This window comes from Salmo salar, chromosome ssa12 (genome assembly GCF_905237065.1).
Source record: "Salmo salar chromosome ssa12, Ssal_v3.1, whole genome shotgun sequence".
In the NCBI taxonomy this organism is placed as follows: domain Eukaryota; kingdom Metazoa; phylum Chordata; class Actinopteri; order Salmoniformes; family Salmonidae; genus Salmo; species Salmo salar.
Window position 1 is genome coordinate 16,661,925 of NC_059453.1, and position 17,616 is coordinate 16,679,540.

General features: G+C 44.7%; 1 protein-coding gene and 1 long non-coding RNA gene across 3 annotated transcripts; both read left to right on the forward strand.

The window, feature by feature from the left end:
* LOC123723703 (zinc finger protein 572) lies at positions 1-11,637 on the forward strand. 2 transcript variants are annotated; one of them, XM_014130387.2, is made up of 4 exons: positions 2-257; positions 6,764-7,096; positions 7,211-8,612; positions 9,977-11,637. In XM_014130387.2, the coding sequence occupies exons 3-4, from the start codon at positions 7,263-7,265 to the stop codon at positions 11,180-11,182; spliced, it is 2,556 nt and encodes an 851-aa protein (XP_013985862.2). In that variant the 5' UTR covers positions 2-257; positions 6,764-7,096; positions 7,211-7,262; the 3' UTR covers positions 11,183-11,637. The 2 variants fall into 2 exon arrangements, with proteins under 2 accessions (XP_045546816.1, XP_013985862.2); XM_045690860.1 differs by having other exon boundaries at positions 1-257; positions 6,764-8,612.
* Positions 11,638-12,785: 1,148 nt separating this feature from the next.
* On the forward strand, positions 12,786-15,062 carry LOC106564341 (uncharacterized). Its single transcript, XR_001319470.2, has 2 exons — positions 12,786-14,331; positions 14,471-15,062. It is a non-coding gene; the product is annotated as an uncharacterized lncRNA (long non-coding RNA).
* Positions 15,063-17,616: the final 2,554 nt, after the last annotated feature.

Sequence of the window (17,616 nt, forward strand, 5' to 3'; positions counted from 1 at the left end):
GGGAAATGGTTTATTCTATAAACGTGGCAACTCAACTCTTGATGTGAAGAAAAAAAAATTGGCCTCGTTTTCCGGCCCTTTGTTTAGGTTTTCAGTCTTGGGCTGGACATTTTCCATGACCTGGCAACCCTGTGTATGGCTAACAGTGTTTATTACAAACAGGGATCGTAATTATCTCTCAGAGATAAATGTACTAGCTTGTCGGACCAACTCGGATCACTCATACCCGCTGAAGATTGTTGCCTCCGTCTCTACAGGTAGGCTGGCCGTTTCTAGACTTAACAGTTAATGCAGTTGTCTATCCAGGCTGTATCACATCCGGCCGTGGTTGGGAGTCCCATAGGGCGGCGTACAATTTACCCAGCTTCGTCCGGGGTAGGCCGTCATTGTAAATAATAATTTGTTCTTAACTGACTTGCCTAGTTAGAAAAATGTAATATTTTAGGGCTTCCCTTGTGCCCCTTTTCACATAACGTTAGCAGCTAGCTCCTGTAGCTAGCTTCCGACCGGAACATAACCAAACCACGACCAACAACACAAACACATAGACTATACAGCTACAAGTAGCGAGTGGAGTTACAAATGAACTATACTAAACAAGTTAAATGTATTGCCTGTGATCAAATATTTTTCCACACACATAGCTACGTGTAACCTACTGTACTTGGACACCTGCTCCCAACATTTCCCACTCCAATGGCGAATAGACTGAAGCCACACAGGCTTTATTTGCGATCTGCAGGTCTGGATTTTTTTATCTGGTTACATGTACATTGAACATGTTTTGTTATTTCTGTAAAATCGACAGCTTAGATGGTGGTGAATGGGAAAGAATGATTGTTTCCCCCAATTTATGGGCGTGGTCGATGGTAATTTCTTATTATTACTTGAATATAGACTCGGACAGTTCTGCTCATACACACAAAAATATAAACGCAACAAACTGTTGGGACCATGTTTCATTAGCTGAACTATTGTTTACATCACTGTTAGTGAGCATTTCTCCTTAGCCAATATAATCCATCCATTGGACAGGTTTGGCATATCAACTAGCTGATTATGATCATTACACAGGTGCACCTTGTGCTGGGGACAATAAAGGCCAACCGAAAACATGCACTTCTGTCACACAACACCACAGATGTCTCAAGTTTTGAGGGTACGTGCAATTGGCATGCTGACTGCAGGAATGTACACCAGAGCTGTTGCCAGAGAAGTTAATGTTCATTTATCTACCGTAAGCCACCTCCAACTTCATTTTAGAGAATTTGGCAGTGGGTCCAACCGGCCTCACTACCGCAGACCACATGTATGGCGTTTGAGTGGGCAAGCGGTTTGCTGACGTCAACGTGGTGAACAGTGCCCCATGGTGGTGGTGGAGTTATGGTATGGGCAGGCATAAGCTACGGACAACAAAATCAAATCAAAATCAAATCAAATTTTATTTGTCACATACACATGGTTAGCAGATGGTAATGCGAGTGTAGCGAAATGCTTGTGCTTCCAGTTCCGACCATGCAGTAATATCTAACAAGTAATCTAACCTAACAATTTCACAACAACTACCTTATACACACAAGTGTAAAGGAATGAATAAGAATATGTACATAAAAATACATGAATGAGTGATGGCTAAACGCCATAGGCAAGATGCAGTAGATGGTATAGAGTACAGTATATACATATGAGATGAGTAATGTAGGGTATGTAAACAATATATAAAGTGGCATTGTTTAAAGTGGCTAGTGATACGAACGAATTGCATTTTATCGATGGCGATTTGATTGCACAAAAATACTGTGAGAGATCCTGAGGTCCATTGTGATGCCCATTTTTTTTTTTTTAAGGTAATGTTACCAACAGATGCATATCTGTATTCCCAGTCATGTGAAATCCATAGATTAGGGCCTAATGAATTTATTTCAACTGACTGATTTCCTCAAATTAACTGTAATTCCGTATTTGGTAGTGAGTGGAAACACCAAGCAGGTGCTTCACATTTATACATCCACTGAAATATCTGTCTCATTGTTCTTTCTGTGATATGAGTCATAAAACCAGGAAATGGTTTCAATTGTTTTTTCACAATTCATTTCTCCATCTGGGATTTTAGAACTACTTCATAAGGTCTGTGTTTCGTGTAGACTTACCCTGGCGTGACATTTTGATAACAACTGTCTCTTGGACAAGATCACTTTTATCAATAATTAGCATAGCACATTTTGGGTAGTAAATTGAGGTGAATATATTGAGAAAACTCCCCTTGTCCAAGAGAGAATTACAAGGCTATCAAAACGTCAGACCAAGGTAAGCGTACACCAAACACACAATTCATTTGAATGTGAGAAATGAATGGCGGAAAAACCATTGGAACCATTTCCGTGTTTTTATGGCTATTATGATGCGTCCACTGTGGAGGACTATTCCGAACACATCACGTGTGGAGTCGCGGTGCGTGGGTAAAATCACCCGGGAAGCCAAGCCCAACAAAAACATATTACAACCTATGTGTTGTGATGATTGCATTGTTTGCTCTAGAACCTGTTAGTTTATATGCCTTGCCTCTGTGGTCTTAAGGCCAAGACAATAAGAAGACAGTAACAGAATATTCAACCACACCTTTGTTTCATCACAAAACCAGAAAGGAAGTCCAAAAAGCATATTGATTCTAACAAACCCTTACTTGACCTTCAGCATGGTCAAGCAAATGAATGTTCCCCATATTTTCAAACTACTAAACAACTACTGTTTTAGAACCACAGAGAGTTACCGCAAGTCGCAAACAAAACAGGAGCTGCCTCCACTATTCCAGCACCATGTCAACATCATCAAATCACCTGTGCTTAGTCTAAGACGGTGACAATAAAAGGTATTGGAAAAACAATTTAGTCCAATCAACGTAAGCTAAATATGATGTGGCAGTCCATGGTTCTGCTTTGTGTGTGCGTTCATGCAAGTAGAAAAAACACATTGACTCTCCCTACTTCTAGAGAACAATGCCTTCCTCTTATTTTTCCATGTTGATGAAATGGTCTATGACTGTCATACAGTAAACACTTATATTTGTGTTGTCCTGTGCTACCTGGCTAAAATGCTTGCTCGTTAGCCTAACTTCCTTTCATGGACAATGTTAGCTAGTTAACATTAGTCTTCTACATCTAGCTACATATTGAACTTCCATCCTCTCAGTCCAGGGGGACAATGTATGAATTTATGGTTGAATCAGAATCGTCATTATAATCATTGACCAGTATGGAGAATTAAGTAAAACCACAAGTCCAAATCCCCATCTCCATCCATGTCTAATTTAGGAAAGGGCCAATTTTATCTAGCTATCTCGATACCGGAGGACAACAACACAACGAGATGCAACAATTCATGTTGTTTCTGTCAATGACGTATTTCTCTTGATGTGATAGGAGTGAAGCCAAATCCAAACTGGCTTCCCTTGACCCTTTTTTTTTGGTGTGCCAGGACCATTCACAGCTGAACTCACTCAGTGTAGCTCAATGATTATTGGCTACTATTTTATACCTTTTTTATCACGGGAGGCCAAATGCTTGCTGGCATCCTTTGCATTCAGCGACGGCTAGCAACAATGTCATAGTCTTTCTGACCAGACAGCATCAGATAGATGGCCTACACATACAGAGACAGAGGGGCGCTGTTTCGCTTGCTCGGATGCTTTCTCGGGTGAGATACATTCAGCCTCTTGCAAATTGAAGGAAAATTATGACAAGACAAAAGCTAAATCATTTTAAAAGGTTTTTCTTGGTCAATTTTTTTAGGCTGGCTTCCCTTGGCATCCATGAATACACACCACTGTATGTGTCTATACTTAGTTTTAAATGTGTCCACATTGTGTCCAGATTCCCTTTTCCCAAGTTGTATTCAAATGCCAGCATGCATTCTGCAAACAGTGGACTTGGCAAAATATGATTATTACACAACAACAAAAACATGTTGGCAGTAGCTAAATACTATAGCTAACCTCTGGCGCTAACCATCAAGCTAGCAAGTGTAACCGATGTGAAATGGCTAGTTAGTTGGGGCGAGGAGAGGGACGGAAGCTATACTGTTACATTGGTGCCGTGACCCGGATCACTGGTTGCTGCGGAAAGAGGAGGTCAAAAGGGGGGTGAGTGTAACCGATGTGAAATGGCTAGTTAGTTAGCGGTGGTGCGCGCTAATAGCGTTTCCATCGGGTGACGTCACTCGCTCTGAGACCTGAAGTAGTTGTTCCCCTTGCTCTGCAAGGGCCGCAGCTTTTGTTGCGCAATGGGTAACGATGCTTCGTGGGGTGTCAGTTGTTGATGTGTGCAGAGGGTCCCTGGTTCAAGCCCAGGTTGGGGCGAGGAGAGGGATGGAAGCTATACTGTTACACAAGCAAAGCTAAAGCGTTTGCAAATGGTTACCATAACTGTAGCCAAACATTTTTCATTTTAAGTATTAGCTAGCTGGCTAGCATTTGGCAAGCAAACATATTTCTCATACACTAGGAATGTATTCCACAGATAAATAAGAAGAGGCAGGGGTGACAAAAGTAGCTAGCTAGCCAGTGTCAATTCACCCCCACCTGTTGGGCAATCTTTTCCCGCAGTTCTGTTAACGACGGTGAAGGCAAGTGTTCGGCAGGGGGGAGCGAAGGATACTGTAGAGTGTTCAACCATTATTTCATTCAATCTTTATGACAAAATGTTCAATAGAGAATTGCATCAGAAAAACAGTCCAAATTCTATGTCTCTACCATATACAGTGCCTTCGGAAAGTATTCAGACCCCTTGACTTTTTACAAATGTTGTTAGGTTACAGCCTTACTCTAAAATTGATTCAATCATTTTCAAATCTACACACAATACCCCATTAATGACTAAGCAAAAACAGTTTTTTAGAACTGTTTTGTTAGTTTATAAAAAATTAAACAAATATCACATTTGCATAAGTATTCAGACCCTTTACTCAGTACTTTGTTGAAGAACCTTTGGCAGCAATTACAGCCTCGAGTCTTCTTGGGTATGATGCTACAAGCTTGGAACACCTGTATTTGGGGAGTTTCTCCCATTCTTCTCTGCAGAACCTCTTAAGCTCTGAAAGGTTGGATGGAGAGTGTTGCTTCACAGCTATTTTCAGGTCTCTCCAGAGATGTTCAATCGGGTTCAAGTCTGGGCTCTGGATGGGCCACTCAAGGTCATTCAGAAACTTGTCCTGAAGCCACTCCTGTGTTGTCTTGGCTGTGTGCTTTGGGTGATTGTCCTGTTGGAAGGTGAACCTTCGCCCCAGTCTGAGGTCCTGAGTGCTCTGGAGCAGGTTTTCATCTAGGATCTCTCTGTACTCTGCTCTGTTCATCTTTGCCTCGATCCTGACTAGTCTCCCAGTCCCTGCCGCTGAAAAACATCCCCACAGCATGATGCTGCCACCACCATGCTTCACAGTAGAGATGGTGCCAGGTTTCCTCCAGGTGTGACGCTTGGCATTCAGGCCAAATAGTTGAATCTTGGTTTCATCAAACCAGAGAATCTTGTTTCTCATGGTCTGAGAGTCCTTTAGGTGCTTTTTGGCGAACTCCAAGCAGGCTGTCATGTGCCTTTTACTGAGGAGTGGCTTCCATCTGGCCACTCTACCATAAAGGCCTGGTTGGTGTAGTGCTGCAGAGATGGTTGTCCTTCTGGAAGGTTCTCCCATCTCCACAGAGGAACTCTAAAGCTCTGTCAGAGTGGCCATCACTGACCAAGGCCCTTCTCCCCTGATTGCTCAGTTTGGCCGGGCGGCCAGCTCTAGGAAGAACCTTGGCGGTTCCAAACTTGTTCCATTTTAAAAATGATGGAGGCCACAGTGTTCTTGGGGACCTTCAATGCTGCATAAATGTTTTGGTACCCTTCCCCAGATCTGTGCCTCGACACAATCCTGTCTCGGAGTTCTAAGGACAATTCATTCGACCTCATGGCTTGGTTTTTGCTATGACATGCACTGTCAACTGTGGGACCTTATATAGACAGGTGTGTGCCTTTCCAAATCATGTCCAATCAATTGAGTTTACCACAGGTGGACTCCAATCAAGTTGTAGAAACATCTCAAGGATGGTCAATGGAAACAGGAGGCACCTGAGCTCAATTTCGAGTCTCATAGCAAAGGGTCTGAATACTTTTGTAAATAAGGTATTTCTGTTTTTATTTATTTATTTGCAAACATTTCTAAAAACCTGTTTTCATTTTGTCATTATTGGGTATTGTGTGTAGATGGCTGAGGATTTTCGTATTTGAATTTTTTTTCTCATTTTAGAATAAGGCTTTAACGTAACAAAAGGTGGACAGTTCAAGGGGTCTGAATACTTTCTTAAGGCACTGTATGTACAGCAATAGTTGAATAAGATGTACTTGCTAGAATATACTGTACTTATGAAATGGGTAAAACAGTATGTAAACATTATTGAAGTGACCAGTGTTCCATGTCTATGTACTTAGGGCAGCAGCCTCTAAGGTGCAGGGATGAGTAATTGGGTGATAGTCAGCTAGTGACTGTGACTTAAGTTCAGGGCAGGATACTGGATAGAGGCCTGCTAGAGATGGCTATTTAACAGTCTGATGGCCATGAGATAGACGCTGTTTTTCAATCTTTCGGTCCCAGCTTTGATGCACCTGTATGGACCTCACCTTCTGGATAATAGCGGGGTGAACAAGCCGTGGATTCCCTTATTCTGATCTGGTCAATTTGTCTAGTTGATATTCTTCTTTATTCTTACATGTCTCTCCATTACTTCTTACAGATTATGACCAGCTCTGTTTTATAAGAAGACAAGCCATCACAATCACCCACATGGCACCAGCCTAGAGCTGTCTTTAAAGGAGAAGACAAGCCATCACAATCACCCACATGGCACCAGCCTAGAGCTGTCTTTAAAGGAGAAGACAAGCATCACAATCACCCACATGGCACCAGCCTAGAGCTGTCTTTAAAGGAGAAGACAAGCCATCACAATCACCCACATGGCACCAGCCTAGAGCTGTCTTTAAAGGAGAAGACAAGCATCACAATCACCCACATGGCACCAGCCTAGAGCTGTCTTTAAAGGAGAAGACAAGCCATCACAATCACCCACATGGCACCAGCCTAGAGCTGTCTTTATAAGAAGAAGACAAGCATCACAATCACCCACATGGCACCAGCCTAGAGCTGTCTTTAAAGGAGAAGACAAGCCATCACAATCACCCACATGGCACCAGACTAGAGCAATAAGACCCTGGAAGTTTGAAACATTTACTGATATGAAGGCCGTTAGTTTAACAGAACAAGTTTCTCTGCCCAGGTTAAAACTACATCAACTCAAAATGGAGGAAGGAGCTTCTCTGCATAGCGTTAACCTGAATCAACTCAAAATGGAGGAAGGAGATTCTCTGCATAGCGTTAACCTGAATCAACTCAAAATGGAGGAAGGAGATTCTCTGCATAGCGTTAACCTGAATCAACTCAAAATGGAGGAAGGAGATTCTCTGCATAGCGTTAACCTGAATCAACTCAAAATGGAGGAAGGAGATTCTCTGCATAGCGTTAACCTGAATAAACTCAAAATGGAGGAAAGAGCTTCTCTGCATAGCGTTAACCTGAATCAACTCAAAATGGAGGAAGGAGCTTCTCTGCATAGCGTTAACCTGAATCAACTCAAAATGGAGGAAGGAGATTCTCTGCATAGCGTTAACCTGAATCAACTCAAAATGGAGGAAGGAGATTCTCTGCATAGCGTTAACCTGAATCAACTCAAAATGGAGGAAGGAGATTCTCTGCATAGCGTTAACCTGAATCAACTCAAAATGGAGGAAGGAGATTCTCTGCATAGCGTTAACCTGAATCAACTCAAAATGGAGGAAGGAGATTCTCTGCATAGCGTTAACCTGAATCAACTCAAAATGGAGGAAGGAGATTCTCTGCATAGCGTTAACCTGAATCAACTCAAAATGGAGGAAGGAGATTCTCTGCATAGCGTTAACCTGAATCAACTCAAAATGGAGGAAAGAGCTTCTCTGCATAGCGTTAACCTGAATCAACTCAAAATGGAGGAAAGAGCTTCTCTGCATAGCGTTAACCTGAATCAACTCAAAATGGAGGAAGGAGCTTCTCTGCATAGCGTTAACCTGAATCAACTCAAAATGGAGGAAGGAGCTTCTCTGCATAGCGTTAACCAGAATCAACTCAAAATGGAGGAAGGAGCTTCTCTGCATAGCGTTAACCAGAATCAACTCAAAATGGAGGAAGGAGATTCTCTGCATAGCGTTAACTTGAATCAACTCAAAATGTCCGCTGCTGTTTCTTTACCCATCTTGAGACTCTACAGACTGACAAAGGATCAACTGTCTCTCTGTGATCCTAGACTTGACCAGAACAACCCGAAGAACAACAATCCAGGCAGAAAACCAACGAAGAAGAAAAACACCACCACCAGCAGAGGAAAGAAAAAATCCACAAGAAATGGACACAACTCTGCTGACAACAAAAACATTTTTAGCCAGGTATCACTAGTGTCTAGACATCAGCACTGCCCGAAGGGAAGCAAAAATAAACCCAGGATAATTCTCAAACTCTCCCGCTCCATCTTGAGGCCTGACGCAGCAAAACAAGAGGTAGGTTTAAACTTGTGGCTTTTAAATGGAAATGTAATTGAGATCTTTTATAGCGTTTGTATCTGTCTGTGTGAATCTTGCAGCTACAGTTCATTCTGAAAGTATTCAGACCCCTTGACTTTTTCCACATTTTGTGACGTTACAGCCTCATTCTAAAGTGTATTAAGTAAAAAATGTTCATCAATCTACACACGATACCCCATAATGACAAAGCAAAACAGGTTTTTAGAAATGTTTACAAAAGTATTCAGAACCTTTGCTACGAGACTCAAAATTGTGCTCAGTTCCATTCTGTTTCCATTGATCATCCTTGATATGTTTCTACAACTTGATTGGAGTCCACCTGTGGTAAATTCAACTGATTGGCCATTATTTGGAAAGGCACACACCTGTCTATATAAGGTCCTACAGTTGACAGTGCATGTCAGAGATAAAACCAAGCCATGAGGTCAAAGGAATTGTCCGTAGAGCTCCGAGAGGATCGTGTCGAGGCACAGATCTGAGGAATGGTACCAAAAAATGTCTGCAGCATTGAAGGTCCCCAAGAACACAGTTGCCTCCATCATTTTAAAATGAAAGAAGTTTGGAACCATCAAGAGTCCTGACCAAGAACCCGATGGTCACTCTGTCAGAGCTCCAGAGTTCCTCTGTGGAGATGGAAGAACCTTCCAGAAGGACAACCGTCTCTGCAGCACTCCACCAACCAGGCCTTTATGGTAGAGTGGCCAGATGGAAGCCACTCCTCAGTAAAAGGCACATGACAGGCCGCTTGGAGTTTGTCAAAAGGCACCTAAAGGACTCTGACCATGAGAAACAAGATTCTCTGGTCTGATGAAACGAAGATTCAACTATTTTGGCCTGAATGCCAAGTGTCACACCTGGAGGAAACCTGGCACCATCCCTACTGTGAAGCATGGTGGTGGCAGCATCATACTGTGGAGATGTTTTTCAACGGCAGGGACTGGGAGACTAGTCAGGATCAAGGCAAAGATGAACAGAGCAAAGTACAGAGAGATCCTTGATGAAAACCTGCTCCAGAGCACTCAGGACCTCAGACTGGGGTGAAGGTGCTTCAATAAAGTACTGAGTAAAGAATCTGAATACTTACGTAAATGTGATATTTAAGTTTTTAATTTTTTATACATTTGCAAACATTTAAAAATGTAATTATGGGGTATTGTGTGTAGATTTAGTGGGGAAAAATCTATTTAATCAATTTTAGAATAAGGCTAATGTAACAATGTGGAAAAAGTGTGGGGGTCTGAATATGTCCGAGTGCACTGTATATATTTACTAGATATCTTGACGTATCTTACTATCGCTTAAGTTTCCTCTGGGAAAATAAAGCTCTTATTCTAAACCAGGTGAAACAAGAGATGGACGAGCTGCCTATCGGTACAAGAAGTGATGAACACTGGTTGAACTCTGTGAAGCCAGAGAGCTACGACCCAGAGATGGGTAACACCAGGGGACCTACAGAGAGCGACCCCAGGACAGATGCACATCACTTGGGTATCAAGACGAAGGATGCCCCCCTGTACCGCCAGGATGATGGGAGGCAGCTGCAGTCTACCGTTCAGCCATTCAATCCGGCTGCGTTGCGTTCTGACCTGGAATGTTGGCCTCATAACCAGAAGGTCCCCAGGTTCCCGTGTCCAGACTGCGGCCAGAAGTTCTTCTCCAAAATTCAGTTTAAGTTTCATTCCCGGAGCCACACACAGTACCGGCCGTACTCCTGTGAGGTGTGCCATAAAACGTTCTCCCGGAAAGGCAGTCTAGACGAGCACCGACCAATACACGAGTTGGAGCGCCCCTTCGCCTGCCTCCAATGCGGCAGGACCTTCACATTCAAATCCAACCTGACCCGGCACATGCGGTTCCACAGCGATGCACGGCCCTACGTCTGCCCCCAGTGCGGCCAAAGCTTCAAGATCTCCGACCACCTGAAGAGCCACATGACGGCCCACAGTGGGAATAAACCGTATGTGTGCCCGGAGTGCGGCCAGAGTTTTGTCCGTTACATTAGTCTGAAGTATCATCGGCTGAGCCACACCGGCGAGCGCCCGCTGTCCTGCCCAGAGTGTCCCATGACCTTTGCCCGGCCGCACACCCTTATGATCCACCAGCGACAACACAGCAGGAAAACGCTATTCTCTTGCCAGGACTGTGGGAAGCAGTTCAAACAGGGGTACCAATTGAAAGACCACGTTACAATGAAACACACAGGGGAGAAACCATACAAATGCTCCGAGTGTGACAAGTGCTTCATCACTTCGGCATCCCGTAAAGTGCACATGGTTGTCCACACAGGAGAGAAGCCGTACAAATGCACAGAGTGCTGTAGGAGATACAGTCAGAGTGGGCATCTAGCGCAGCACATGAGGAGACACACAGGGGAGAAACCATACAAATGCTCCGAGTGCGACAAGTGCTTCATCACTTCGGCATCCCGTAAAGTGCACATGGTTGTCCACACAGGAGAGAAGCCTTACAAATGCACGGAGTGCTGTAGGAGCTACAGTCAGAGTGGGTCCCTGAAGAGGCACAGGTGTGAGCAGCAAACCAAGTGAGAGGAACCTCGGGGCTACGCCCCAAATGGCACCCTATTCTCTAAATTGTGCACTAGGGCCCATAGGATTCTGGTCAAAAGTAGAGCACTGAATAGGGTGCCATTTGGCACACAGCCCCAGTGTTCTGAGTGTAGGAACTGGAGAGAACTGGAGAGTGGGTCCTTAAAGCAGTACAGCTGTAAGCAGCCACGTAGGTGAGAGGGTTCTCAAGTGTTTTGACTAGGGGAACTGGACTATACAGACACTGAGCTGCGTTCCCTATTCCCTAAAATAGTGCACTACTTTATGACCAAATAAACCTACAGCTCTGATCAAAAGTAGTGTCGTTTCCCCCTCTCCGTGTTACTGTTTCCCCCTCTCCGTGTTACTGTTTCCCCCTCTCCGTGTTACTGTTTCCCCCTCCCCGTGTTACTGTTTCCCCCTCCCCGTGTTACTGTTTCCCCCTCTCCGTTTACCCCTCCCCGTGTTACTGTTTACCCCTCTCCGTTTCCCCCTCCCCGTGTTACTGTTTCCCCCTCTCCGTGTTACTGTTTCCCCCTCCCCGTGTCACTGTTTCCCCCTCCCCGTGCCACTGTTTCCCCCTCTCCGTGTTACCGTTTCCCCCTCCCCGTGTTACTGTTTCCCCCCTCCCCGTGTTACTGTTTCCCCCCTCCCCGTGTCACTGTTTCCCCCTCCCCGTGCTACTGTTTCCCCCCTCTCCGTGTTACCGTTTCCCCCTCCCCGTGTTACTGTTTCCCCCTCCCCGTGTTACTGTTTCCCCCCTCCCGTGTTACTGTTTCCCCCCTCCCCGTGTCACTGTTTCCCCCTCCCCGTGTCACTGTTTCCCCCCTCCCCGTGCCACTGTTTCCCCCTCTCCGTGTTACCGTTTCCCCCTCCCCGTGTTACTGTTTCCCATCTCCCCGTGTTACCGTTTCCCCCTCCCCGTGTTACTGTTTCCCCCTCCCCGTGTTACTGTTTCCCCCTCCCCGTGCCACTGTTTCCCCCTCCCCGTGCCACCGTTTCCCCCCTCCCCGTGTTACCGTTTCCCCCCTCCCCGTGTTACTGTTTCCCCCCTCCCCGTGTTACTGTTTCCCCCTCTCCGTTTCCCCCTCTCCGTGTTACTGTTTCCCCCCTCTCCGTGTTACCGTTTCCCCCTCTCCGTGTTACTGTTTCCCCCTCTCCGTGTTACCGTTTCCCCCTCCCCGTGTTACCATTTCCCCCTCCCCGTGTTACCGTTTCCCCCTCTCCGTTTCCCCCCTCCCCGTGTTACTGTTTCCCCCTCTCCGTTTCCCCCTCCCCGTGTTACTGTTTACCCCTCTCCGTTTCCCCCTCCCGTGTTACTGTTTCCCCCTCTCCGTGTTACTGTTTCCCCCTCTCCGTTTCCCCCTCCCCGTGTTACTGTTTCCCCCTCTCCGTGTTACCGTTTCCCCCCTCCCCGTGTTACCGTTTCCCCCCTCCCCGTGTTACCGTTTCCCCCTCCCCGTGTTACCGTTTCCCCCTCTCCGTTTACCCCTCCCCGTGTTACTGTTTACCCCTCTCCGTTTCCCCCCTCCCCGTGTTACTGTTTACCCCTCTCCGTTTACCCCTCCCCGTGTTACTGTTTACCCCTCTCCGTTTCCCCCTCCCCGTGTTACTGTTTCCCCCCTCCCCGTGTTACTGTTTCCCCCTCCCTGTGTTACTGTTTCCACCTCTCCGTGTTACTGTTTCCCTTCCTCTCTTTGCAGAATAAAAATGTAGTGCACTACAGGAAATAGGATGCCATTTCAAAACACAAAACACACTTCATTGTTCCTCTGAAGTGTTTCTAAAAGAGAATCAACTTGTCCCTTATTTGTAACACTTCCACTTGATATTGTTGTGTTGTGACGAAAAGCCCACTAGTCTTAGAGCCTGCCTTCTGTGAGTCTCCCTATAAATTAGAGGACGTACTAAACATAAATGAGATCAAGTTCTCCAAGGCGAGGCCACGCCCGTTGGACAAATGATCTAATCTCCTTGGAAACCAAAAGACCGATCAAGGAAGTCTTATCCTACTTAGACAGAAGAGTTTCCAGAGAGGACCCGGCGGAGCGCGCTGTTGCTCATTCAAGACCACGGACTGAGTTCGCAATACATCCTGCGGGGTCAGAGAAATAATTACATTAACTCTAATAGACTTTAGGTCTACTTCCCTGGACTGATAATACACTGAACAAAAATATAAATGCAACATGTAATGTTTCATGAGCTGAAATAAAGATCCCAATTTTTCATATGCACAGAAAGCTTATTTCTCTCAAATGTTGTGCACAGATTTGTTACATCCCTGTTAGTGAGCATTTCTACTTTGCCAAGATAATCCATCCACCTGACAGATGTGGCCTATCAAGAAGCTGATGAAACAGCATGATCATTACACAGGTGCACCTTATGCTGGGGACAATAAAAGGCCACTCTTAAAATGTGCCCTTTTGTCCCACAACACAGATGTCTCAAGTTTTGAGGGCTTGTGCAATCGACATGCTGACTGCAGGAATGTCCATCAGAGCTGTTGCCAGATAGAGAAATTAACATTCAATTACCATAAGCCACCTCCGTCGTTTTAGAAAATGTTACAGTACGCGTAACCAGCCTCACAACCGCAGACCACGTGCATGGCATCATGTGGGTGAGCGGTTTGCTGATGTCAACGTTGTGAACAGAGTGCCCCGTGATGGCGGTAGGGTTATGATAAGGGCAGGCAAGCTATGGACAAATGCAAGTGTGTTCGTTATCTTCATGCACAGATATACCGTGATGAGATCCTGACGCCCATTGTCATTCCATTCATCTGTCACCATCACCTCCTGTTTCAGCATGTTAACGCACAGCCTTATGTCGCAAGGATCTGTACACAATTCCTGGAAGCTGAACATTTCCCAGTTCTTCCATAGCCTGCATACTCACCAGACATGTCACCCATTGAGCATGTTTGGGATGCTCTGGATCGACGTGTCCGACAGCATGTTTCAGTTTCTGCCAATATCAAGCAACTTCGCAGCCATTGAAGAGTAGTGGGACAACATTCCACAGGCCACAATCAACAACCTGATCAACTCTATGTGAAGGAGATGTGTCACGCAGCAGGAGGCAAATGGTGGTCCTACCAGATAATGTTTCTCATCCATCCAGGCCCCTACCTTTTTTTAAAGGTATTTCTATTCCCAGTCATGTGAAATCCATAGATTATGGCCCAATTAATTTATTTCAATGGACTGATTTCCTTATATTAACTGTAACTCAGTAAAATATTTGAAATTGTTGCATGTTGCGTTTTATATTTTTGTTCAGTAAAAGAACCAAGAGAGGAAGACGTGGGTATCACTCCTTTGGCTGTGAGCTATTTCCAGCCCCCTGGCCTCAGCTCTACGAGAGGGAGAGAGAGACCACCATCCTCCAAGCACTTATCCCATCCTGACGGAATCCCACTGAGAGGCAACATCGACATACAATGAATTTCCCTGTTGCATTATTCCTATTCTATGAAAGTGGCGTTGTGTGTGTGTAAGACGGCAGGACTAATTTACCAACCCATGATCCATACTGTCTCTGCATTGTCCACATTCAGATGTGAACTGATAGCCTGGGCCCACTGGTGATTTCTGGGTGACAAAACTATCATTTCACGGTTGTGAAAGCATGTGTTGGTGGAGCCTCTCATATTTCCCTCTCAATTGATAAGACTCATCTCGTCCTCAAAAGTCTTGTGAATGTATGTACCGTTGTATTTGCTGAGTTGGGTACGGAAGTTAATTTATATTGACCTGTGGAGATTGTCCCCTAGACAACTGTGCTGTATCTTGTACACCCTGCCTCTATATTGTATCTGTTAACTACTGAATTTTCCAACTTATTTAGTCTAGTAAATAAAACCTTGAATGAATTATTTGTGGTATTGAGTTAATTTGCAAGACATTGGGTTCTTGGAAGTTTCAGAGCTCGACAACCGTTCAGAATGAGAACATAGTCAATTGACTGTTGATTAACACTATAGTTGATAGAGGATTAGATGGTATACCGGTTAATGATAACTACTGATCGAGTTAATTCAGTCTCTATATTAAAACCCTTAATGGTGCCCCTCTTAGATTAATTTGGATAGGACTACCTAATTAAATAAATTACATCAAATAATATTGAATATCTATAGCCAGAAGTCATAACAGTTGCAATATGTACACATGGAAATACAGTGATTTATTGAAGCTAAGTATTCCAATACAATGCATTAGTTTCACTTATTTTACCTCTCCTTTCTCCACCTCCCTTACTCAGAGAGCAGACATGAATTACTGAATTACTGCATGTAATAATAAATTGCAACAATGTTGTCGAGGTTGGAGGGGCAGACAGCAAGATGTATGCAAACCCCCACTGTTGCAAACCAAATGCTGGGCTAGAAGCAATGGGAAATAATGTCTAGGTGCTTTTTCCCCAAGTGGAGATAAAGTTTATGAATTGCCTGGCTACACTGATGGGAGGGGACAGTGGATACGTGTCTTCCATACTCTTATCACCTTTGGACTCTTAATCAATAGTCTTGTGATGATAAGGACCAATGAATAACAAATGGTTCAACTGCACTTATGACACCTGAAGGAGCGTCCGTATATTGTTAGATTGGAGAGATTCTACATTAAATCGAAGAAACCCTCAGATAAAAGGTCAGAAAATAGCTTGAAACTAAACAGGAAGTTACCAACGTATACTATGCCACAGGAGGTTGGTGGCATCTTAATTCGGGAGGACGGGCTCGTGGTAATGGCTGGAGCTGAATCAATGGAATGGTATCCAATACATAAAACACATGGTTTGATGCCGTTCCATTTATGCCGTTCCAGACATTATTATGAGCCATCCTCCCCTCAGCAGCCTCCACTGGACTATGCGTATTGATTGACAGGGTTACATGTAATACAAATCAAATTTTATGCACCCGTGTTGAGGGCCACCGTGGCAGATGTGTTGTTGCCTAACCTCACCACCTGGGGACATCCCATCAGGAAGTCCAGTTGTTGAGGGAGGTTTTCAGTCCCAGGGTCCTTAGCTTAGTGATGAGCTTGGAGGGCACTATAGTGTTGAACGCTGAGCTGTGGTCAATGAACAACATTCTCATGTTGGTGTTCCTTTTGTCCAAGTGGAAAGGACAGTGTGGCGTGCAGTAGAGATTGAGTCATTTGTGGATCTGTTGAGGTGGTATCCGAATTGGAGTGGGTCCAAAGTGTCTTGGATAATGGTGTTGATGTGAGCCATGACAAGCCTTTCAAAACATTTCATGGCTATAGATGTGAATGCTACTGGGCAATAGTAATTTAGGTTACCTTTTTTGGGCATAGGGACTATGGTGGTTTGCTTGAAACATGTAGGTATTTCAGACTGGGTCAGAGAGAGGTTGAAAGTTAAGATTCTTGCAAGCTGCATGCTCTGAGTACATGTCCTTGTAATCCGTCTGGCCTTGCGGCCTTGTGAATGTTAATCTGTTTAAAGGTCTTACATCAGCTACGGATGTGATCAAACAGTCGTTCCGAACATGCATGGTTCAGTGTTGCTTGCCTTGAAGTGAGCATAGAAGGCATTTGGCTCATCTGGCCGGCTCGCGTCACTGGGCAGCTCGCGGCTGGGTTTCCCTTTATAATCCGTGATAGTTTGCAAGCCCTGCCACATCCGACGAGCATCAAAGCTGGTGTAGCAGGATTCGATCTTAATCCTGCATTGACGTTTGTCTGTTTGATGGTTTGTCGGAGGACATAGCAGATTTTCTTATAATCGTCTGGGTTAGTGTCCCACTTCTTGAAAGCGGGAGCTCTGGTTTTTAGCTCAGTGCGTATGTTGCCTGTAATCCAGGGCTTCTGGTTGAAATATGTACCTGTATGGTCACTGTGAGGACAACGTTGTCGATGTACTTGTTAATGAAGTCGGTGACTGATGTGGTTAACTCCTCAATGCCATCGGATGAGACCTGGAACATATTCCAGTCTGGGCTAGCAAAACAGTCCTGTAGCTTAACATCTGCTTCATCGGACCACTTCCGTATTGAGCGCATCACTGGTACTTCCTGTTTGAGTTTTTGCCTGTAAGCAGGATTCAGGAGGATAGAGTTATGGTAGTATTTGCCAAATGGAGGGCGAGGGAGAGCTTGTATGCGTCTCTGTGTGTGGAGTAAAGGTGGTCTAGAGTTTTTTTCGCTTCTAGTTGAACACGTGACATGCTGTTACAAATTAGATTAAACTAATTTCAGTTTTCCTGCATTAATAACAAAGTAATATGACTTGTTTGACTTGAGGTACTGGGCCTAGCCTGAAAAGACACCTTGAGACCCTCCCATATACATAGTTAGGGGTCAGAATGGTACGGCTGTATGAAAGTAATGGATTACATCAGAATGGTACAGCTGCATGAAAGTAGTGGATTACATCAGGAAGTATGATTTTGTTGAC

What these genes read in the sequence shown, in the direction of transcription:
- LOC123723703 (XM_045690860.1), top strand. Translation starts at nt 7,263, where the DNA reads ATGAAGGCCGTTAGTTTAACAGAACAAGTTTCTCTGCCCAGGTTAAAA. An exon ending in CTGACGCAGCAAAACAAGAG is followed by an intron (nt 8,613 to 9,976) that starts GTAGGTTTAAAC and finishes ATTCTAAACCAG; the next exon opens with GTGAAACAAGAGATGGACGA.